Raw genomic sequence first — 24,307 nt, 5'->3', positions numbered from 1 at the left:
TCCCTTCCCTTCCCTTCCCTTCCCTTCCCTTCCCTTCCCTTCCCTTCCCTTCCCTTCCCTTCCCTTCCCTTCCCTTCCCTTCCCTTCCCTTCCCTTCCCTTCCCTTCCCTTCCCTTCCCTTCCCTTCCCTTCCCTTCCCTTCCCTTCCCTTCCCTTCCCTTCCCTTCCCTTCCCTTCCCTTCCCTTCCCTTCTCTTCCCTTCCCTTCCCTTCCCTTCCCTTCCCTTCCCTTCCCTTCCCTTCCCTTCCCTTCCCTTCCCTTCCCTTCCCTTCCCTTCCCTTCCCTTCCCTTCCCTTCCCTTCCCTTCCCTCTTTTTCTCCTATGTGTGTACTGCTGCGTCAAGCATTTTCTCTGTGAACGCACATTTCTTCTTCTTTACTTCTCCATTTGTGTTTGTACATTTTCAATACGTGTGTGCTTCAAACATTCCCTTCCCCCCCCATCAGATTAGCTCTGCGCCTGTGCAGTGCTGCTTGCTAATGATGCACATTAGTCTGTGTGTTTTGGATGAACGCGTGTGTAGACGTGCAAAGGGCATTCACTACCATGCAATGGGGTGTCTGCATTACTGCACTACAGCATGCCTGTCTGCACGTGGCTCTTCACATCTGCAGCCCCACATGGCTCCGTAGTGTGTGTGTGTGTGACTGAGTGTTGGCTGAAAAGTGTCTGCTTTTCAGCGCTGGCTCAGGGAGGGATTCTTAGGACACAACCTTCATCATGGGCTGCGCACTGGGACTTCTGCTGCCGTTATTAAAGAAAAAAAAGAAAAGCAACAACAACAGAAAAATTCTCACTGCTTCCTCCTTTTCTTTGTAACTTGTCTTTGTAAGCATTGTGCGGGGTAACGCAGACATGAATCAGGAAGTTGCACTGCTGCACAGCTCAGGGATGTTTTTCTAGCCACGCTCGCACAACTGGGGGCTGTCGCCTATATGACTCAAAGCAAACAGGGAACGACTCCACAGTTTGGAGGCCAGAGCCATCCAGAGTGGGGGAGCAGAGCTGCAGGCTGCAGAGCAGGAGCTCCTTTGGTCACCCTTTGGAAATCCTGAACCCTCGTTTTGTGCATGCACTCTGCCAAGCTCCAGGTCCTGGCTGACAATGGGGAGAAGCAGGTTTTGGGTATGGTGCTTAGATCCAAAGCTAAACCCGGAATGGGAGTTACACTGGAAAAAGCTGATCACTTTGATCCGTATTTCACTAAAGATAGAAGTGCATAACCAAGCTTTTAGCTTTTTCCATTGATTCCCTTTGTGAATCCTGCTCTTCACATGCATGCGCTGCAGCAGATCTCTGATGAACCTCCAGCTGTCCCTTAGTCCTTTCTCACTTGGTTTGAGCTGAATTCTCATCAAAAAACCAATGTTGTTCCAAGTCTTGGCTTTGCTCTCTGTGTCAGTTCCTCTGTTTTGCAACAGGTTAATAGCAATGTAGAGTTGCTTGATAATAAAAAATGTGTTTCTTTGGTTTTTAAATTGTCAAATAACAAATAGGCTGGTAATGGGACTGTACAGGAGTTGTTTGGGATTTCTTTTGCACTCAGCTTGTTGCTTCCCCTTACTGGAGAGACCTGGAATTACTGAATTCCACATTGGATCCTTATGCTGGTGAATGTGTAGCAGAAGGATCAGAGTATTGTGCTCTTGAAGTAGAAAGAAATGAGTTTTGTGCTCAAAGGCACTGGGGTGTCTTACATAATCATGAGAACAGTCATAGTAATGTTGGCTGTGAGTGACACAGTGTGACATATGGCATACATGCTAACTAATTATTTTAATTAGCAGAAATAGCGAATTGAAAGCAATTCAGTGCAATTCATACTGTGGGTGAGGTTCCAAGGTCTCCCTCATAGCTCACGCCTGAGTGTGTGTTATAGGGCTAAACATTACAGGAAGGCAACCGCTGATTTGCACAAACTGATTTAATAGGCCTCAGGACACCTCACACTCTGCTCTGCTTTCCACTTCAGCTCCACCATCTCTGCCACACAGTGCTAAGCCTCCTGCAGACGGAGCCTTACACCTTTGTCCTGAGAAAAACTTTGTCTAAGAAAATCTCATGCTGCTGACATTGTAAGTTTTTGTAGCACTCATACTTTGAGCCAGAGTGGGCCTGGGAAGACCCTTGTTGCCTCTACAACCCTTACATTTACTACCACGATTTGTAACAGTCTGTCTAATGTTCCTAGGAGGAGCTGGAGGTGTTTTTGGCTTCTTTGCCCCTCCAGAAACCCACAGTCTAGGTTTCTTCTCTCCAACTGGCTTTAAACACAACTCCACCTCTTCAATGCGATCTCCAGGAGGTTAAATGATGGGAGTGTGAGGGCTGGGCGCTCAGCAGCTTGGCAGGACTCACTTACAAGTTTGGTTTGCAGCAGTTGTGGTTTTGTTCCCATGCTCCTACATTGGGATTTGTCTGAAATGCTAAAACACTGCCAGTCCCAGCCACCACACACCACCTCACCTGGGGAGGAAAAGCAGTGCTGTCTTATGTCCTCCTTTCTCTCTATTAACTAGTTGCCACAAAATAGACCCCAAGTGGCCACTTAGATTAATCACGAGTCTGGATCCCCAAGGATACCTGGGTCTGCTTTCCCCATTTAGAGATGCTAATTTAAATTCCAGCCACTAAGCCAGGATCTTTCTTCTTAGTGAAGCATAAGGACTCATTGCAGAGAACAGAATGTATTCTGTATGGAGAATCCCATGGATCCCATAGACCTCTTCAGATTTGCAGCCTTCTTTCCCCAGTTTACTTTACTGAAATTTGTAAGACCAAATTCTGTCTGGAAATACACTGTCCTTGTTTGAGGTTTTGCTCTTTAATACGTCATATCTTATGCAGTGGTTCCCTAACTGCTGCATTTGAGCTTAAAGGTCAGCTCAGCATCTGGGTCTGTTTTATGATATGGAAGTCTGCTTGGGGATTTTAAGCCTTGTTTCCTAGGGAAGAGAGCCTGTGGGTGTCTGCCCATCCCTTCTAGCCCAGAGTTATGTATGAGCCTATTATTCTATTTAAGCTAAATAATATCCAAAGGTATGGGGAACAGGAGCAGCACAGCCTACACAAAGGGGGTCTGTGAAGGTGTGTTGGTGTGCAGTGCCTTGTCTTCCCTACTGCAATGCCATGCCTCCTACAGATACACTGCACAATGTGCAGCTACTCTCCTCCTCTTTGTCCCACAGGCTCACTCAGGGGATGCCTGGGACACACTCCTCATCTTCTTCCCCAGGCCAAGTCCTTCCTTTGTTGCACCAGATAGTCTGGCTAGAAGAAGCTGCAGAGATAAGGATAGTTTAGCTCATCTCTTGAACTTTGCATGACAGCCTGCCTAATGGCCAGGCTTGACCTCCCTAATTTTGACATGTGCTAAGCCTTTTCCCAGCAGACTGCTTCACCACTGCATCACTTCTCATTGACAACTAATTCCAGTGGAATCAATAGATTTTGAAAGGGGACTTACGCAGTTGAGGGTGAAAACTTCCAAATGGTGTGGAGGGTGGTGAGGAGAGATCTGGGGTGAGAAGTAAACAGATGGAGTTAGGAAAGGACCAATGCTGTGTGGTATGTTTCATACAGTGTGATTTCTGGGAAAGGAGCTTTGTCTGGTAACAGGCAACTGAAGCCAAGGAAAGTGCGTTTATGCATGTAAATAAATAAAATGGAATTTAACCTCCTTCCCAGTCACACTGCGAGTGTGAATGTTTGCAAAGCTGTGAGATCCTTAGTTGAAAGGTGCTGTGAAAGTGCAAAGCATTATTAATATCCTTTACCTTGCTCATAATAGAGTATGTATTCATTCTAGGGAATTTCTGGACATAAACCAGACAGCTGCAGAATGACATTTCTTGAAAGCATCTATGATTTATTTTGTGCTCTTTAATTCCATTTTGTATTGAACACACATTTGTCATAGGACTGTTGCTCTACTTGGGTCTTTTGAGTCTAAAACAGACAGAGGGACCCGATCCCTTGCTGGGATAAATTGCCCCTGTGCTTACTGTACCTATTTGCTGATTTACACCAGAAAAGAACCTCAGACCAAATCTGTTAATTGAATTTCCATAGCTCGGCAAGTTTTGGTGTAAAATCCAAGTGGTTTTAATGACAGATAAGGCCCTGCCTGTAACTAACTGTCTGGCTGGAGTTCTGTAGAAGCTCTTCAAGCCACTGGGCGTCAGGTCCTGGGAACAATATTGTTTTTGCAGAAACTCGAGTCTCTGGATAGGTTCCCTGGCTCTGCCTTTTCCATTTTGCTTTAAACACGTTCAGCTTTAGAGTCTGGGCCTGGAAGCAGGGAGGGCTGATGTGGTTCTTTCACGTTGCACTGATTTTTGTGAAAACAAAACAAAAATAGCTTAGAGGATTTGGATTTTTGTTTTATTTTATTTTATTTTTTTTGAGTGAGAAAAAGAGTTGGAAAGCTGCAGGAGCTGAGTGAACGCATTGTTAACCCTCCTCACTTCTAGGAAGTCACAGTCACAACTCAGTTCTAGCCTAACATCCAAACTGTGGCTTCCTGTGACCACACATGACTCCATGATCCAACCTGTATGTGGGAAACTGAGGCAAAAGGACTCATCCAAGGGACACTAAATCTGGATTAACCTTGGCTCAGTCAAATGCCTGCCACCCTTCCAAGCCAACGTGTAAGGACTAAAATGTACACGCAAAGAAACCCATTCAGGGGGATTTGAGTGATAATTTGGACAGGCTTATCCAGATTTACCCAGAGGACCAAGCCTCAATCCTTTGCAGCATAAGCAGCCATAACAACACACACCTGGTCAGCACGTCTGATTGTGATACCGTCACTTAACATTAGAAAATCCTCAGGAGATGCATTCCATTTGCTTTCCATGACACTTTGAGCAAAGCAGCCTCCTCCGCAGTGACAGAATTTCTCCATCTGGAGGAGGAGAGGAGGAGGAAGAGGATCATCCATCCAGATGATGGCCTATTTGTTTACTGGAAACACGCTGATGTGAGTGAATCGACCAACCCATCCATGGCCCCTGGTTCCCTTCAGGCACATTTCTGACCCAAAATAATCAGAGAAAATCAAGGATTTACCTTCTATTACTTTTCAGAAAGGATAGTTTTCCCAACTTGTAAATTATTTCTCCATTGAAAAATGCTATCTTTCTTTTTGACAGGCTCGCCATGTAAGTGATGTTTCCATTACAGTTACATAATAGCAAAGCTTTTTGATTGAGCAAACCAAAAAGTACATTAGAATCTCAATCTGGAAATTTCTGAGGTTTTGCCTTTCTCAACTCAGAACTGCTGTGTTTCTTTCAGAACATTTCCCAAAACATTTCTCTAATAGCTCTAGTTGTAATACTTATGAAGAACATCCCAGGGGAGAAATGAAAGTCAGACACTGGCTGCAAAGAGGACATGGGAAAAGCCAGTGGTTGCTTCAGACCTCATCTCTGCTCTCCTGATTTCAGCCACTGATAGAGCAACAGCCTGAGCTCTGGGCACACTCAGGGTCTGCGTGATGGCTTTCCAGCAAGGAAAATCATACCAATAGCAGCTTATTTACAACAGTGTCAGCTGCCAAGGGCTGAGCTGGGGATGATGGTCCCTGGCAGTGCCCAGCTGGGAGCCAGTTTCCAGCCCTGGGAGCAGGGAAAGTGTTGGGGCAGCACGGCTGGGGTGCTGCCTCCCTCTTGCAGAGATGTCCTGTCTCACTCTTTGTACCAGGCTGAAACCGTAGCAGTTTGTTTTTCAGTCTGATCTATTTGTAGTAGGGTTTGCGGTTTCTAGTAAAAAGAGGGGGGAAAAAAGCAAATAAAGAAAATGAAAAGAAAAACAGGCACATTAAATGAGTTCTCTTCCCCCTACTTCCCTCTCTTCCCTCCTCCTGTTTCTTTCCCTCACTCCCCCTCCTCTCTCCCGTCCCCTCTCTGTTTTCCTTTTCATGCCAATAACTAGAAGGCTGTAATTTCAAAGCTGCAGCAGCTTTCCCAGCGCCATGAGGAATGTGTGAATGCCTGTGCCGTGCCTGCAGGGAGCTGTGCAGCGTGGCATGGCGGGGCATGGGGCAGTGCCAGCTGTGTGCTCAGAGGGACGTTCTGAATTTCACCCAAGATTGGGCCATTTATCTTTTTCCTTCTTAAAATAACTTCTTTGTTGCGTGTGTTGAGTCCGTGGCCTCCCCGGGTTCTCAAGCTGCCATTTGTTTTGTGTGGGATAACAAAATGCTTCATCTTGTCCTCCTGTTCTGCCCGAGAAAGGAGGCCTTCTTTAGGAGGACATAAGTTGCACTCTAAACTCCATTGAATGCAGGAGAACAGGATGGGGCAGTAATACGAATTCCAGCCTTCTTCTGGTGAAGAGCACTCTTGGAGTTGCAGTTATCCATTAAGGGAAGCGATACAAAGAGGAGGAACAGATGTTAATGTCAAATTAATTCATAGAAATTGCTGTGATATTTTCAACAGAACATCTGATTTGGTATAACCAACCAATTTTGCCTTAGAAGGTTAATTAAAAAGGAGGTTGCTTTTCCAAAAATTACTGGAAAAAAAGTTCCCACATAAAAAAGGTCAAAATTAATACACTTAAAATAATTCAGTTCTTTTCCTCAAAACATGGGTGTGAATGAGAATGGAAGCTAAGTTATAACAAAAGACAGAAAATGAATGAGGTATCTACATGGTGTTTTCCTTTCCTAGTCTGCACATTTTTATCTTAGAGTGACGTTTATAATTTCCAGTGAATCCTCCTATTTTTTATAGTCTCAGGAAATGTTTCCCATCTCAATCACTACTCTTTCCATTGTATCTTGCTCTTGCCTTGTTCCCTGTTCATTCTTTCCTCTCTGTTCTAGTAAATAATGTCAGACCTTTCCCTGGTTTTACAGGTCCTCCTGTTGCAGGGACACAAAATGTGAACAAGACAACAGAACAGCAACGGCCCCAACCAGGTAATTATTGACTGTGCCACCGCCGCATTTGCTAAGTAACTGCATTTTGTGCTGGGCTGGGAAAATAAACGTGCCAAGCAGCAACAACCACAGACACAGGACAAGCTTGCAAAGGCCTACAGGGAAGTCTCAGAACAGTGAGTCAGCTGTGACCCAGCATTGACAGCAACCGTCCCAAACTGTTTCTGTTTTACTGCGCTGTCCTTCCCCATTCAAAAGAAACATCCTTGTTTCATCTGAGTCACGTGCAGTGCCTAGCAATTGCATCTTCTTTGAAGCACCATGATATGTAATGCAGTTAGAAGAGTGCAGCTGTTCCTGCTGCAGCAGTGGAGTGTCTGCTCACTGCCTCCTCACCTCTGCTGCAGTGATGTCCAATGGAAGCATCTCTGAATAGAATCAACAGGGCTTCCCAGGAGTCAAAGGAAACCAAACAAGAAAAGCAAACCCTGCTGGACAGCAAGCAGTAGTGTTTCCTGCTTGTTTCCCAAGAGGCCTTTGAAAAGCTAAATACCACCTTCTCTGCTTTGCACAGCTGCTTTCTATCCTTTCTTTTTTTTTTTTTTTAGGGGGTTGGTTCTTTTGGCATCAGTTCAATCCACGAGCAAATGCTGTAGATCGAAATCACCAAAACCAGAGAGATGCAAAGGAGAAGTGTAGACATTAGGGCTGAGGAGGCCCCACAAAAAGGGAAGGAATTCATTCCTAATAAATGCATTGTGGAGTTTTCAAGAAACACTCAGCCTCATTGGAGCCAGTGATAAAACTCCTGTTACTCTCATTTGTCTAACGTTCTTGTCTGCCTCAGTAAGGGAGAGCTGGGTGAACATTTCATTGATCTCAGAGGGAAGCAAGCCAGTCTATGAACAAGTGAATTTGAAATTCTTATCTTCTGACCAGTTATTTCTGTTAGAAGAAATGTAGTTGCTTCTGATCTGCTTCTTCTTTACTCCCCCACACTTGTTTTTCTCATGCAGCTGGGTGCTGTAGTTAACACGTAAGTGCAGGTTATGGCCAAAAGATGATGAACTTTGAAAGCTGGCAGGTCTGAACCAAGTCAGAACCATGATAACATTTTGGATTCCATGAGTAACTGGTGGTTGATTGCTTAAAAAGAATTAAGGTTGGGTCTGTCCCACAGCCTAGGAGAAAAGGCAGCACGAGTGAGGAAAATCAAAATGTGAACTGGTTTCCAGAATGAAAAGTAATGAATTGTTGTTTCTTTTAGATGAAACTTTCATTCAGATAGAGTTTGTTGTTGGTTTTTTTTAGATCCATATCAAATCCTGGGGCCCACCAGTAGTCGTCTTGCCAATCCTGGTGAGTTCCTCTTTGAATTCTGCACCTCTGGTGTCATTTCCTTGTGATGTTCTGCTGCTGTGTGTACTGGATGAGCAGGTGTTGTCAGCTTATGGAGTGGGCTGTGAGGACCACGAATCGTAGCAGTTGATGGCTCACAAGTACTGGATGTTCCTGAAATTGGACTGAATTACTGAGGAGTGATGACTATAAGCACTTTGGATTGATACTATTTGTTTACTGAAGGGATGTCTGAAGGAAATAACAAGGGAAACATCCTTATAAGGCTCTTTACCTTTACTGTTAGTGTAACTACACATAATAAAAGTGGGAGTCATCTCATCCCAGAGAGAAATAATCTCAAGTAACTCTGAAGAAGTCTTTCTGTAATTGGAGAGAAAACTGTAGGTATCCAGAACAGTACCTGTGGTAAAGAGTGAGCAATTAAAAGTTGCAATAAGCTATGTCAGCCATTCAGTGAAAAGTTTAGCAGAACAGTATGCTCAGAAAGAGACCTGTTTATGAATAGCTCCAAGACTTTAAGGCCAAAGGCGATCATTATGAAATTTAGTCTGACCTCAAACTCATAAACAGAACAAAGGGTTGACTAATTTGTTTGCTGGGAATCGTTTATCCATTCCTACATAAGACTTTCTAAGGCTTGAAAGAGCAGTTCCCAGTAAAGATCGAGATAGTCCTTCTGTTTCCTGCCTTTGTCTTTGCTTTTAAGCAGGAAACACAATGTCATTTCCCTTCCTCTTTGGCTTGCTTCTTGCAGGGAGTGGGCAGATACAACTGTGGCAGTTCCTCCTCGAGTTGCTGTCAGACAGTTCCAATGCCAGCTGTATCACATGGGAAGGGACCAATGGGGAATTCAAGATGACAGACCCAGATGAAGTGGCACGGCGCTGGGGAGAACGCAAAAGCAAGCCCAACATGAATTATGACAAGCTGAGCCGAGCCCTTCGATACTACTATGATAAGAACATTATGACCAAAGTGCATGGCAAAAGGTATGCCTACAAATTTGACTTTCATGGCATTGCCCAGGCCCTCCAGCCTCATCCCACTGAATCGTCGATGTACAAGTATCCGTCAGATCTCTCCTACATGCCTTCTTACCATGCCCACCAGCAGAAGGTGAACTTTGTACCCCCACACCCTTCTTCTATGCCTGTCACATCATCCAGTTTCTTTGGAGCAGCCTCACCTTATTGGACCTCCCCTGCTGGAAGCATTTATCCAAACCCCAACGTTCCTCGCCATCCCAACGCCCACGTATCACCACACTTGGGCAGCTATTACTAGATGCTTCTATCTTCAAGTGGCCTTAATCAGTCTTGTTGGACCTTTATTTTTGGTTTGTTTGTTTGTTTTAAATCTGGGATTTTGTTTTGTTTCATTTTTCTGGGGACCCTTGAAGGATAATTGTGGCCTTTCTGGGACAGGAGTAAAACTGGATATTGGCTATTCCTGGATTGAACCTTCTACTTGTGTAATTCTGCCTCTTGTGTCTTGAACTGAGAGATGGATGCTTCTTTGGGCCAGTACTCTGCGTTTTTCTTTGGTTTTTAATGCTTAAATCCTCTGTAGGAATTGACTATGAAGATTGTTCATCATTACCAGGAATAACTATTAGCTTTTCGATGAGAGAAGTTTTTAAGAACTCAAAGCTGGTTAACAAGACATGGATCCAACTGTGGGTCTTAGGAAAACATGACTACAGGTTGTTTTTTTCTCACTTTGGAGAGGGTAGGCAATTTGACTACAAAGTCAGGAGGACCTTGGGCTGCAGGGGACTACAACTGGAATCTTATCTTTAAGGCAGATGAGGATTTTCACCCAACTGGAAATTAAAAAAGTATATATATTCATATATATATATATATATGTTCATGCATATTTTAAGAAGTAAAGGGCATTGAAGGAAATTTCTAGGCTGTACAACTACCATAGACTGTGTATTAACTCCAGAAATGTCAGAAACCAGAACAAAAAAGTAACTTAATGTCATGTGCATACATGTTCTCTGAAGGCAAAGGTGAAGTAAGGTAAATGACAGCAGGTCCTTGAGCTCTGCCAGAGCCTGGGATCGCCAACCGCTTCCGATTCGCGAACGCTGTGCGTTTGTCAGACCGTCATCCAAAGGGTCAACAAATCAGAAGGCAAATTACTGTATAAATTATGCAGAGTTATTTTTTTTTCCCTATATCTCGCAGTTTTTAAGAGAAAGATGAACTAAAACGAGTTGACCTCGGTCACAAATGCAGGTTTGTTTTTGTTTTTTTTTTACTGTCAGCTCAGTTGTTTGTGGGTTGTTTTTGTTTGTCGTTTTTTAATGTAATTTGTACATCTTTCCAATCTGTACATTTGGGCTGTAGCTTTGTACTTTTTGCTAAAGAAAAAAATAAATAAGACGTGAGTAATGTATCAGCTGGAGACAGCCCAGGTCCTGCAATGGGATTCATCATGGCCCCCATACTAGCCAGAAACCTCCCAGATTTCCCGAGTCTGTCTAGAGTAGATGTTTTTCTTTCATTAGCTTGTCACTGTTGTTTGCAAATTAACTCCATTTAGCTAACATCTTCCTCTTGAAGCTGATTGAAAACATTAGTTGCCATTTCAAAGCAACCATGTCACTATTTTGCCATTATTTCTCACCAAAGCCTTGAAGTTTGGATACATTTTAACTGCTTCACAAAGAAAATTCTCAGCACATCTTTTGGCACTGCGTTCCGTTTCCATTTAGATTCTCTACCACCTCTAATTTTGCACGTGCTAATTTGATGATCCACAAATGGTGGTTTGGTGCCATAAACAGAAGGGTAAACCACAAGCAGTTCTGTTCTAGAACAGATGTCTATAGGAGGATCAGACCTACATGTACAACCCATTAGCTAACTTGTATTAATTGGCAAACAATTAACAGGGTCAGCAATATCTCGTCTAGACAAAACCTCCGGGACTCTGTGGGTGCAAGATTTGGTCCATGTGCATCTGATTGCAGGATGAGAGCCTGAATCCAGAACATTATAGTCTGCTCATAACTTTAACCAGAAGCACTGATGGCATTATTTAACAAAAAGGAGAATTAAGATGGAGCCGATCCGTTCAGGTCTGAGTGCTTTTGGAATGTTTATAAGCAACATTACCGCAATAACCGCAAACTTTAATGATGAAGAAATTACCCGTGGAAACGGGGCTTTTGCTACTATATATATGCAATGTACTTTTTGGATATTAAAATATATATAATTTTGCAAGTAATCTTGGTGTTTTTTTTTAAAAAAAATAAATCTGTATGAAGTGTTACGATGGAATAGTTGTATGAAGAGGATGATGTAAAAAATGTGGCAAAATAAATGGTGGTTTTCCTCTTGAAGGCATCATCTTGTCCCACACTCTCTCCCTCCTCTCTCACAGCTGCTGGTAGAGCATGAATGTGCATCTAAATTACATCCGGCTAGAAGGAAAACAAGAGATGTCCATAGTACCAGCAATCACCATCCTCATCTCTATAAAATAACTGCATCCAGGATTCATTGGAGCTAATTTAGTTTTTAACATCATCTCCTGCTCTTCACTCCTCAGGGTACCCAGCCGGTCATTGCAGAATGCACATGTCAACGCTGTGTGCATCACCAGCCTTCTGGGCTGCTCATGTTTCTCACCTGTCCCCAAGCCCAGGGAAATCCAGTGCTCCGAAGCATTCCTGAGGTGTTACAGGAGGCTGCAAAAACAAGCGCTGCCAAGGAATCATCTGGCTGTGCATAAAGGTCAAGCAAAGGCACTTCCTGTATTTTTTCAGACACACGGTGGTCCTCAGAGATAGCTTGATCTTTCTGCAGATTTGATAAAGCCTTGGAAATGCATAACTGCACAAGCACACCATTTCCTTCCTCCACACACAACCTTTTGTTGCTGAGTTTCTGGTACAATGGCTTTCACCAGCTTGATTAGCAGCAGCTCTGAAAAAGAGCCGTGTTAAGTGGTGTGCTCGGCCACCACGGGGCTGTTCCTTTGTGTATTGAGCCATAGTTGCTCAATTTAGTCATGAGAGTGAATGTTTTGTTGCTTATCTCTATTGTTTTTTCACTTCAGCTCAACCCACGTTCATCTGTAGGAAGAATCAACATACCTGCCCAGCTGAAAGCTGAAAGCAATGGGAAAACTGAAGACAGAGATTGCACCAAAAAATACCTAGAGACAGAATCTGGAGGTTATCAGAGTATAACAGTGTCTTTGACAGCAACGTTTGGCCAGCAGCATCCTTAGAAAGAAGAAAAAGGCTTTTGGAAACAACCATTGCAACAGCATCTTTCTGGCTGCCCAACTTGCAGCACCTTGAAGGAGCTCAGCTTGAGATGGAAGGCGACCTGTGGTGCCCACAGCTCAGGTCCTTTTGGTCTCTTTTCATCCCTCTCTTCAGAGCTGTGGCTGATACCAACCTTTGCTGGTATTTGCTCATATTTAGCATCAGGCAGAGTCTGCTGCCCACTGCAGGCTGCGTTTTCATTTAAAATAAAGAAATAAAAGGAGATCTTACAAAGAGATCTTGGAGCACAAGGGCAGTCAGGACAGCAGAAACTCTGCATGCAGCTTCAAAACCCAGACCCAGGTAGGAAGCATCGCTCCCAGGGAACTCAGGCGTCATCTGGCTGTCACTTTCTGCTCACCTGGATGTTCACCCAGTATTTGTGGCCTGTATTAACAAAGCTCAAACGTTCAAAGGAACCCAAGAAGGGAGAACAAAAGGGAATTCTTACTGCTTAATCACAGACATCGGGCTCAGAACCTTCTTTCAATGATACAAACCCTTTTTATTTCCACTCCTTAGAGGATGGTGCTGCTCCCAGCTTTAGCACTCGGTAGATGCTTCAAGTTGGGAGCTGCCCAATCATGTCAAGCAGCTGAGACTGCTGCTATCTCTATTCCTATACACCAGCTCTGAGTGAGAAGCAGCCGGAGCTCGAGCTCTCAGGTCTCGAGCCCCGGGACCGTTCGGAGCTGCGCAGCACGAGGCGCATCGGCCGCGGGGCAGTGGTGCCCCAAAGCGGCCGCGATGCAGAATGCAGCGACCGTCCTGCATTAGGAGCTGCGGGGCGTCGAGCAGAACGCGAGGGCTTCCGTGCTTTCTAGCAGGTGGGGATGCAATAAGATTTTCCCCTTTCCAGCCTCCCTTTGCTCACCCGGCTCCCCTGGTTCCTGTCTTGCTCGTGCAGCCGTTTGTGCAAGTCGTGAGCTTTGCCAGGCAGATGCTTCTACCGCAGGAATGTCCGCTTGGCCTCAGGAAACGCATTGTGTGCTCTCACAGCTGTGCTGAGAGCACTTTCAGCTTCCTCGCTGCTATTGCAGGGCTGTATTAGATTTGGGGTCCGTGTCAGTGCTGTCACAGTGGCTCCACAGCATCAAGCTGTAGGCACAGATTGACCAGAGTGTTGGGAACTCACCCCATTTCCCCCATCCCTGTGCTGGCAGGCACTGCTCATGGGCTGTGGTTTCCCTCTGCTTGTGGGGATCAAGAACGATGGCAGCCCAGGCAGGGCTGAATCAAAGGGGGCAAAGAACGAGAAAGGGAAATAAAAGCTCTTCCCAGCTGAATTCACATGTGTGTAACCACATCGGCTCGCTGCCTGCGGAGAGGAAGGAGGCTGCGACACCTCAGCCACTCTCATTTGTGCTGGGGCTGTGCATGCTGCTGACTTGTTTATAGGGGAGTAGCTGGGTTTACAAGGCAGTGCACACACAGGGTTACACCGCGGGTTGGTTTAGCCGCGCTGTGCCGCATCACCGCAGTGAGCATCAGTCTGTATCCAAACTGATTGCCAAGGTTTGCTTTATTGTTGTTGTTTAGGAGTTTCTTCTCACTTGTTACCAAAGGGTGTGTGCAGACAGCTCACGAGCACATGTCGCTTTACTGAAAGCAGATACTTTAATTCATGGCCCTTTCTCCGGCAGCCAGCAGGATGCCTTATTCATTTGCCAGCAGGAGGGTGAATCTATTTCAAAATGATTGAAATATTATGCACAGCTTGAACGAATGTTTAAAATAAATACAGTAGAAGGAACATGTTGTTTGTGAAACGAGAAGATAAATTAAGTTTAGTGCAGACACATTATTCCCAAGCTTTGCTGCTTGGCTAATGCTTTCACAGCTAATCCCTCCCGGCCTTCATGTTCACTGGAACAGGTTGCCCAAGGAGGCTGTGGATGCCCTGTCCCTGCAGGCATTCAAGGCCAGGCTGGATGTGGCTCTGGGCAGCCTGGGCTGCTGGTTTGTGACCCTGCACATAGCAGGGGGTTGGAACTGGGTGAGCACTGTGGGCCTTTGCAACGCAGGCTGATTCATCCAGCAGTAAGTATGTGCTTCCTCCCCTGAGGATAGGGATCTGAGATGGCTTTGCTCTGTACCAATGAGGCTGGTGGCCTCTGCATTGTATTCTGCAGTTGTTTCTGCCACTGTTTGGACAGACTGCAGGCTGGAGGGAGGGGGAAGAGAACCATGAGGGTTTAGAAAAGAGTGCTGTGCAGATGTGACAATGAAGTGCTGTCACAGGCAAAGAAACTCGCTTTTGTTTCCAGTATCAGGGCAGTGGTTCCCTCCAGAACCACTTCTGCTCAGCAAGATTACATTTATTTTCATCCTCTTAACTGAACTTTCTTTTAATGGAAGTAGAGGTGACAGCCCCCGAAATAGATTTCCTATGGAGTCGGTCCTGAGCAGCGCTGCATGCAGGGTGTCTCCCGATAACCATTTTTCCCTGCTCTGGGCCTTTATCTCTCAAGTGACACACAGCCCTCTCTGGACATGAAGAGGAAATCCCTCACTGCTGCCGGGCTCTGCACTCCCTGGGTGGCAGCCAGAGGGAGGACGGCTCCTTTCCTGGGTCCCTATTTTGGTTGCCTACGATCCCTGTCCATGTGAGCTTGGCTCAGCCATGGCCCTGCCAACCTGGGGTCTGACCCACTTCATGCCATGCCCAGTTTCCCTCTGTCAAGAACAAGCTGCAAAATTCCTCTTCTCTCATGGCAGGTGTCTCTGCTTGTGTTTGTTTTCACTTTCCATTTCCATTTGGCATTTTCCCTCAAGGAATCAAAGGCTTTCACAGAAGAGAACTGTTTATGAAGTAGGCAGTGCAGGAGGATGGTGTCCTTACAACCCCCTCCTAAGCACGTACCATCCCTTATTTCTATAAATACGTCAGCTCAAAATAAGAAGGAATTGTTTCAAAAGGTTCAAAAGTGCTCAAGGGGTCCGGAGCCAAAGAGTCTGCATCCTCAGAGGGCTTTGGCAATGAGGGACATGTGTTTATGGTGAGGTTTTGTCTAAGTCCCTTTAGTCCACATGGAGAAGTTTGGCCTTCTGTCTGTCCTTCTCTGCTCTCATTCTGACAGCTTTGCTCCTTAAGAATGACTCAAAGTTTCTCTTTTCAGCCTTTGTAAAGCTGCTGCTCCTCTGGGAGCTGAAGTGAGTTGGAGGCTCCAAATTAGCAGCGTCATCAAATGTCCCACAGATATAAAAATATAAATCCTATGCAATATGTAGCATTGTTAAATAGTGTTGTGGTGATCAATGGCATGCTGGTCCTCTCTGATTTGAGGCTGTTGAGAAGATAGATGCTGTTGTGGAGTTAAAACAAACCTGTTATTTGTTTTGCTAAGTTATGAATCCTCTCACGATTGAATTAACTATGCAGAAAGGTGCAGTCTGATAAAGGTTTGGAGCTACATCTTTGTGTCACTGGCTTCGCTGGCTTCTGCCAAGACAAAGCCAGGGTTGTCAAAGCCTTTCTTCTCTTTGGCTTTGGCTTCTTTCTCATTGTAGAGGCAGAAGGCACAGTGGGGCATTTCCACTGCCACTGTCTTGCTGAAGTTCTGGAAGTCTACTCTGTATTTCCCTTCTTTGGTCTTGGATACAATGGGAGCAAAGCGATAACCCCACAGCACCTCTTCTGGGATGTAAGATGTCCTCACTTGACAGGTAGCGCTGGTGGCTTCAACAGTGCCATCTAAAAACACAACCAGCTCAAAATCCTGCTGCAGAATTGTTTCTGCCGCCATGTGGAAGAAAGGGCTGTTCTTGTCTATGATATGGTAAATAGTCAATGGGGAAATGAAGAAGAGATTTTCATTGCCAGCGTCAACGATAAACTCGATGTTGACCTGGTCCAGAATGATCGTCTCTCCTTCTGGGGTGATGGTGGTCTTCAGGAGTTTGCCATAGATGTGACTCCCAATGAGAAGACTCTTCCTGAGGTTTGCCACCCTGATGAGGAGGCAGAGCTTCCCACCACGTTTGCTGATGACTGCGTTCCTGCTGAAGGTGATGGTCTTGGCCCTGTTTTTGGACCTTGATATCTTGGCCAAGATGGCGCCACACATGAAAGAATTGATGATTACCCCCAAGATAGACTGGAAGATGAGCAGGAAAATGGCAGTGACACATTGTTCTGTGACACACCTGAAGCCATAGCCAATAGTGACCTGTGTCTCCAAGGAAAACAGGAAAGCTGAAGTCAGACCATTGATATTTTCAACACAGGGAGTGTGATTGATGGAGGGGTTGAATTCTGGAAGGTCTTTATGTATGTAGGCCACAACGTACCAGAGGAGACCAAACAGAAACCAGCTGCCTAAGAACGCTGAAATGAAGATGGTCATTTTGTACCTCCACCTCAAATCCAGGATAGTTGTCCATATATCGATCAAAAAGACAAACCTTGACTGTTCCACATTGCCAAACTCAATGTTGCACCTTCCATCTTTAGAAACAAGCCTTGCTTTTCTCCGGCTTCGTTCTGTGACGTGGCTGGCAAAGCGTTTCCGGAGGTAGTTGAACATTCCCTCTGCTGCCGGTGCTCTGGAGAAGAAATAATAAACATTATGGGTAACGTGGGTCTCATTTGTACCTGCAGGCAAAGAATGAAGGCTGCGAAGGTCTCAAGGCTCCTGCTTAGGAAAAAGTCGTCCCATTTGCATATTTTCCCTCTGCTACTGGAGAACAATTCCAGTAAGTATATGAGGAAATGAGCAGATTCTTGCCTAAGGAGCATTCCAGCAAAAGAAAAAGGAGCATTTTGGCTTGCTTAGTGAGATTGTGAAGCTAAGAATCACTCAGCTGCTCATATTGTCCCCTGCTCCTTGTCACTGCACTGTGCTGCTCTATGGTAAAGGCTTTCTTCCATTCACACTGGAGCAGAAGTTGCCTTGTGTTTTAGCTAGCTGAAATAGATCTTCCCATTAGACATAGTAGTCACAGGGGTGACAAATTACCTCTTGATACAGCAATCAGTCGCAAAGGGAAAATATTCTCGATAAGCACGAATTGCATTTTGCATAGCCAGAAGTAAAATACGGGTTTGTTGCTTTGTGTCAGTCTGTGCCCCACTGAAACCTCTGCTCAGAGAAGTGAGGATGAAGAAATGAAGGTCACCGTGCAGCAGCTTTCCCCTGTGTTTAACTTTTGCTGCTGAACTCATTGGTTGTGAATGCAGCCGACAAAGTTAAACTTTAAGCAAGAACCTGAGGAAAGGAATGGGGTCACCCTCCAAACAATCCTCAAGTCTGCTTTTTCTTGACACCCTTTTAATGTGTTCATGTTAATGCATAGTTGGAGCAAAAGGAAAACATTGCTGCGCCACGCACCGTACCCAGAAGTTCTGCAGTATTTAACCTTTAATTTCCCTGTGTGTGGATTCAGCCGCTGTTGGTATCCATTGTGTTGTGTTTTTCCTGCACTGTGAGTGCTGTCAGTGCTGGATAATTATCACAGAGATGATGAGAGGAAGCCAATCATTGCAATCTGAGCTGCAACCTTGGAAACACTGCCAAGTTTGCTCTTCCTTTCTTTCCACTTTAAATCTTCCCTCCTGTCTTCAGACTGCTTTACAAGCCCTGTTTAAGCTACCCCAGGTAGATCAAAGTCTGAAGAATTACACCCTTCTTGAGCCATGGTGGCAAAGCAATCCTACCCTCAGCAAATTTTCCTTGTTCCCACTTACAGCTGGAATGTGTTGATTCTCTTTAGCAAGAGAAGCATTCCCTCCTGTACCAACACAGAGGAGGTTATAGAAAGCAAGTTATGTAATATAGCCCTTAGTCCTTTCCATTTCAGTCACTGAAGGTAACTGACCCGGCTGTGCTGTAGCTAATATTTAGCAGGATGTTTCCTGTCAGCCCAAACAAACACAGCATTGCAGGCTGTACTGCATGAGAAATGCCTTTAGGAGGAGCTGGCAGAGCTCATCACAGGAGAGCTGCACTGCTTGTGCTGAGTGATGGGATGGTGAGCAGCAGAGCCGCCTTGGGTACTGATGGCATGTTAATATTGGCTGCAGAGATGTGCAGCTTCCACTGGGCTGTTCCACTCTCATATTTCATAGATCACTGCAGTTCAATTCCTGATCTTTCCTAACTAACCTGCATCGCTCCCCATACCCAGAATAACTTATAAACACCCTGAGAGTTAGATCTTTAGAGATGCACTTCTGCAAGTAGGTAACAGCAGTGCTTAGAGATTCCATGTGCTACGTACCAGCTGGGGATCCTCTGCTCACCTTGGATGTAACTGAGTGGTCCTCTTTGCTCCTACTCGCTCTCAGATGGTTTGCTGTGAGCACTTCTGAATGTGGGGTAATGCCCAGGAGCATTAATGGTTCTCTGGGTAAGTCCTGTGTGCGGAGCACATTAATCCATGGAAATGGCTTTAATCTCAGTCACGTGCAGTGCTGGGGAGCAGCGGGTGTAGGAAGGGGAAAGTGGATGAGGTTTGATGGGGGTCAGACAAGAACAACATCTTTTAACACGTTTAACTGTCGTTTTGATACCTGTGGCTTCAAATGTGTTTCTTCCCCCACAGAAAAGGAGGTACAAACAAAGCTGGCAGAGCCTCATTGGTACGGGGGGAAAGCAAAAATACAAGGCAGCCCTCTGAACTCACAGCTCTTGGTAGAAATGCATCTTTGTTAGGGATTCAGATGAAGTTCTAAGGAGCTTAGGTAGAAGAAAGGGGGATACAGAGTTAAAGGATTATTTCTTTTTCAGTCCCTTTCAGCTCCCTTTAAAAATCAGATCTCTTTCAGTCCCTTCTGTTCTTTCTTTTTGTTGAACTTCCTCTGAATGAAGTATGTGAAATATCCCATTCTTAATACCTTATGAAATCCTTTCTTATTAGAAAAGCATTCGACAGCACTTAGTCTTCTTGTGTGTTATCTGCTGGCTGCTTTTCTACTGAGACCTCTGCAGAATGCAGCTCATTTGCTTTTCAGTCGGTGCCAGGGCCAGAGCAGGGATCTCCCAGACCTGTTGTCATATCAGAATTGTAACAGGATCAAGGACTGCCAAACAGAGCTGACCTTGTATTGAATCAATTTGAAGTACAGAAGGAGCGTAACCTTGCCTGAGTCCACTTAGGTGCCTCGTTTGTCTCCTGTCATCAGAGGAGCACCCGTCACTTCTATGTAAACTGGGTGAATCAGGAGTGTTCCAGCTACCCTTGACATATAGCACAAGGCTGTGCCAAACCCTCCTTTGATTCTCCCACATCCTGAACATGTGTATCAACTGAGATGCATGGGGTGTGCAGGTTCTGTGGAGCTATTGATCGTGTAAGGGACTGAGCCACTCCAGGAAGACTGGGGTCCTCAAGGATTGCAAGTAAAGATTTACAGCAGTAAAGCCATTACTATCATCATTCATTAGCCATTAATATTATGATAGTTAGCACTGCATACAGAATTAATCCTTTACTTCGTTTACTGAGGGAGGGAGCCTGAAGTGCTCAGCTTAGGTGAGAGCTGGGAAGGCAGTGCAGCACAAACCCCATCTAGAAAGGTCATGGGGAGAACAGGCAGAGTCATGTGAGCCACTTCTGTACGTTCTCATTTTGTTATTCTTCGCTGAATTATTAAAGGCATTGAATCATTAACTCGCAGTTTGTTTCTACAGATTGGCAATGTCAAGACTCAGTCATCAGTACGGTGCACTGGAAAGGCTTTGTGCAAAAGCCCTGAGGGCTGAGAGGCAGCTGACAGCCATTACCAAAGGCCGAGACCACCTGGGAACGCTGTGATGGATCTGACCCCATTTGGGCATCTGATCTGGAGGTATCTCAACACTCACCATTCCAAACTGTTGGTGTATTTAAATGCACAGTGGCTCCGTGCCACCCCAAACAGAGCTCAGCGCTGGGTGTGATAGAAAACACTGACAGAAGGACCCAGCATTGACAGAAAATACTTATTGTTACAGCAGCTTCCATAAGCTCTTGCTTGCTCAGTGCATGAGTCCTTTTTTTTCCTGCTCACTGTGCCTGCAGGTCTGTCACACAGTAGCTGCAAGCTGGATTGGCACTTGCTGGCTGATGCTGCGTGTTGAATCAGTTGAGGTTCACCAGTAAAAGTATCAGCCATCAGTAGTTCAGGAGATTTCCTTTCATCATTCAATGCTCTGATCACAAATGCTGGCAGCGTTGCAGACTTTGACTGACAGATTCTGTTCTACCTCTGGTTCCTGATATCTGATTTCTGCTATGCTCAGCCAAGCTGTCTAGGAACATCTTGTCCCGTTACGGTCTTATCTCAATAGTTTCTTTCCCTCATCTCTGCTTGGCTGCTGCATCATGAGGTGGGTGACAGCAGTTGTTCCAGTGCTCTTTGAAGGGGTGTATGACAGCCTACAGCTCCTGCCCCAGCATTTAAAGTGAGTTTGTGGTCTCATGTTCTGGACTGGGGAAAGAATCTGGCTTTCCAGCTGGTTTTCAGGTGAAGGTAGAGGTATGAAGGATATTCTATGCTCTTTCATACAAGGTTTGCTGAAGTGAGCATCATCCACCTGAATTAGAGAGCCAGGTTAGGGTGTTCCTTACAAATAAATGCCACAGAAGTGAAGCATTTCAGGAGCAAATCTAAGGATGTGAGCAGTCTCCTGTCCCTGTGGTGTGCACTGTTTCACCTGCAGAGCTCTTTCTGTTCCAATCCTTCAGTTACTTTTGGGCTCCTAATTATTTATATAAGCGTAATTGACTTGCAAGACATTCCTGGCTTTCAGTGCACGCAGAGTGAATTATTGACCCATCACATGGGTCACCGGTGTGAAGAGACATACGAACAAACTGGGTACAAAATAGCTGCTTTGCATTCTTAATAGCAAATGTACGCCATTAATAACTTTGCCTGACGCACTCAGAGCCTGCACAATTTTAGTTTAACATGCATATGGCTGAGTTCATCCTCGGAGTAATTTGAAACTCATTGGGCATGGATTTCATCTCCTTATGCTGCTTTAAAACCCTCTCCCATGTTGAGATGTGAAATGCTAATTCCGGAGTTTATGGCTGACTTGAGATGCTACGTTTGAAAAATCAAATCCAATTAAATCAACTTATTACCAAGGCCAGCGAGTGGAATTCAGCACATCTTCGTTACTTCACAATCAGGACTAAACCTAACGAGGATATTGTCTTAACATAAAAACAAGGCTAATCTATCCTAATAAGGTTTGTCTGCAGCACCCGGGGAGCAAGAGGTAATTGAACCCTCCAGGAAAGGTTTTTACCTGAGCTTAGTTCTGGCTTTCCACTTCTTTTTGTTGTACTCTCCCCTTTGTGTCTGTTTCCTCATCTGCTCATAACATGGGAGCAAAATGGGAGCGTTGTGTGGATGAATTCAAAGACAGCAAAGTGCTTTGAGATCTCTTGTGTGTGTTGCCATGGGCTGACAGCATGGCATCAGCTCATCATAGTCAGAACTGTAATGGAGCTCAGGTTTTAGGGGAATATAAAGGCAAGAGATGCCTGTCTGCTGTCCTGGTAGGAACTTATCATCTTCTGAAGGGGAGAAAAGCATTTATGTGCAAAGAGAGCAGTGAAGAGAGAAAAGAGGGGAACATACAGTGTTGCTTTAAGATGGAAAAATATTGAGCTGATTTGCAGATACGAAGCAAAAGAAATTCTTTAATTTAGGTTTATTATGAGTGTGAAGGCACTCAGGAATCTTGGCTCAGTTGTTCTAATGCAGAACTCACAGCAGCCCTTGGTTGTGATTTGGGATTGCCACAGTCCCTGTGAAGTGGTAGAAACCTAATGAAGGATTCATTTCACCTCGCTGTACCCTCAAAGCATGAGAAAGGCCCAGGCAGCTGATTGAAATACCAGATCCAGCGTGCAATGAGGACTGGGTGAGCTGCTGCCCACCCCCAGGTTATGTGGGCAGCCAAGGTTAGATCTCCTTATTTAAGTGAGTAAAGGAGATCTTACTCCGTTATTTTATCTCTTGATATTACTAAATGCTCTCACACAAGGAAGCTCTTCAGATCTCAGCAGCTCTGTGTTGTGAAGGTCTCTTGTTTAATCCTGTTTTCCTTGTTGGGACAGAAAGTCCCAGGGCTTCAAACAGGCTTTGTTTTGTTGTTTGTTATCTTTGTGATTACTCCGTGTGCACACTTCTCTTGACAGCACAGGCTGCATCTGAGGGAGTTTATTAAGGTATGAACCAACTTAAATTACCTTGCATTTATTGTGGGATGCTGCTGCAGAGGAGGCACATTTGCATATCAAAACCCTGTGATGTGAAACCAAGAAACAAATAAAATCATCTTATCTCTGTGAGCTCTGTGTACAGAAGGTGCAGGCTTATCAGCCACCCACAGCCTGACTGTGGCCTGTTACCTGTTGTGTAGCAAAGATTTAAGATATTCAGGCTGAGCTAACAAGGCTCTGAATCTTAGCTATAAAGCTTCTGCTCTGGTATTCAGGCTGATGCACAGCAGACTAGAAATAGAGCCTTGGGCTATATCATGCTAGTACATCTTTTGAGCTGTGTTGGTGAAGGAAGAGACACCTGGCTCTGCTGTAGCAACTTCACTGTCTCATGGTTATATGTAAAGGAAGGTAAAACCACATTCCTGTGCCAAACTCCCCCCCTTCTCAATGTAGTCCAGACACTTACAGATGCTCCATAGTGTTTAGGTGAGCTGCTGAGTACAGCTGAAATGCAGAAGCCATTAGTGGCCTTTAGGTATAGGATACTTAGAACTGCATGGCTGGAAAGAGCTTTCCACTGTCACACCCCAGAATATCACTGCTTACCTGTCAGCTCCCGGGGCTGCCACCAAGAAAAGTGAATTCTCAGAGCTGTCCTGTTACATTTCTAAAGGAGCAGTCAAAGGCAGAGAGATCTGGATGGAGCTGGAAACCAGCAAGAACCTTGATGAAAGGAAATGAGTCATGGAAGGCTCATGTCTCCTTCCCCCCGTTAAAGGGTAATGAGGGTTGGGGTGGGGGGTTTCACTGCTGGTTCTGTGCACATCGAGGTGCCTTGGAAGGTTCTGAAAGCAGGAGTAGCTCTTAGACAAACACAGGGTTAGAACAGCAGTCATGGCAGTTTACCAGCTTGATGCAAACCTGCATCACTTCATCCCACTGTAGTTCATTGCATTGCTGCACCTCGATATCCTTCCAGCCCTGTGTCACTGCTACCTTTCAAGAAAATAATATGGCAGTGAGCCTCTTACCTTGGGTGTTAAGCAGCAAAGGTGACTGCAGCAGGGAGGTGGGAGGGAAAGCTTCCTGTACCCCTACAGCATGTAATTCCCAACAGCTTCTCCACCAAAGGGAGCATGGCCAGGGCCCTCCTTGGCTTTTATGTGTGCCTGCGTCAGCTCAGACTGGTTGCCAGCTCATCTATATGCAGTGGGTTATTAACATAATGGTTCGGTTTATATACCCTATGTGAAAGGCAGAGGAGTGACTGCTGGAGTAAAAAATAAGGCACGGGTGTTGAGCTGTTGAGGGTAGGGAAAAAAAGTGCAGTATTACCTGAGAAAGCTGATGTTACTATTACTTTCAGCAGCATCTCAGTCTATTGCCCCATTGCACTGGTAGTAGCAGTATCCTGACTACTTTTGAGGATCCTGCCTTTATTTTGCATGGGAAGCACGGTTTTGGGGGGAAAAAACCCACAAAGCATATCTTTTAATACCTCCTATATTCTGCAGAACCTTTGCAGTTTGATCTATTTGACCTCTGGTGTAGTAGAAGCATGTATTTTTCCTTAGGGTTTCCCTCCTAGATCT

General features: G+C 45.1%; 3 protein-coding genes across 8 annotated transcripts in view; 2 read left to right on the top strand and 1 right to left on the bottom strand.

Annotated features, from left to right (window-relative positions):
• Positions 1 to 11,622, top strand: part of FLI1 (Fli-1 proto-oncogene, ETS transcription factor) — a 73,766-nt gene extending 62,144 nt beyond the window's left edge. For all 5 annotated transcript variants that reach the window (XM_015884111.3, XM_032449080.2, XM_015884114.3 and 2 more), the window contains 3 exons: positions 6,875 to 6,937; positions 8,210 to 8,257; positions 9,015 to 11,622. In XM_015884111.3, the coding sequence (XP_015739597.1) occupies positions 6,875 to 6,937; positions 8,210 to 8,257; positions 9,015 to 9,544 (641 nt within the window). In that variant the 3' untranslated portion in view covers positions 9,545 to 11,622. The remainder of the gene's footprint in view (positions 1 to 6,874; positions 6,938 to 8,209; positions 8,258 to 9,014) is intronic.
• A 4,187-nt stretch (positions 11,623 to 15,809) lies between these two features.
• On the bottom strand, positions 15,810 to 23,878 carry KCNJ1 (potassium inwardly rectifying channel subfamily J member 1). Its single transcript, XM_015884116.2, has 2 exons — positions 23,747 to 23,878; positions 15,810 to 17,096 (listed from the first exon to the last, which is right to left on the bottom strand). Exon 2 carries the CDS (start codon positions 17,075 to 17,077, stop codon positions 15,962 to 15,964), a length of 1,116 nt encoding a protein of 371 aa, XP_015739602.1. The 5' UTR covers positions 17,078 to 17,096; positions 23,747 to 23,878; the 3' UTR covers positions 15,810 to 15,961.
• The window catches only part of KCNJ5 (potassium inwardly rectifying channel subfamily J member 5), a 71,544-nt gene continuing 67,409 nt past the window's right edge, over positions 20,173 to 24,307 (top strand). The window contains exon 1 of one of the 2 annotated variants that reach the window (XM_085525797.1): positions 20,173 to 20,340. In XM_085525797.1, the coding sequence (XP_085381923.1) occupies positions 20,306 to 20,340 (35 nt within the window). In that variant the 5' untranslated portion in view covers positions 20,173 to 20,305. The remainder of the gene's footprint in view (positions 20,341 to 24,307) is intronic. The other variant, XM_085525798.1, reaches the window with a different exon arrangement.

Source organism: Coturnix japonica, chromosome 34 (genome assembly GCF_054131305.1).
Source record: "Coturnix japonica strain WE chromosome 34, WE-NBRP24, whole genome shotgun sequence".
Taxonomy (NCBI): Eukaryota; Metazoa; Chordata; class Aves; order Galliformes; family Phasianidae; genus Coturnix; species Coturnix japonica.
Note: the sequence above shows the minus strand (reverse complement) of the source record. Positions and strands in the feature narration are given on the sequence as shown.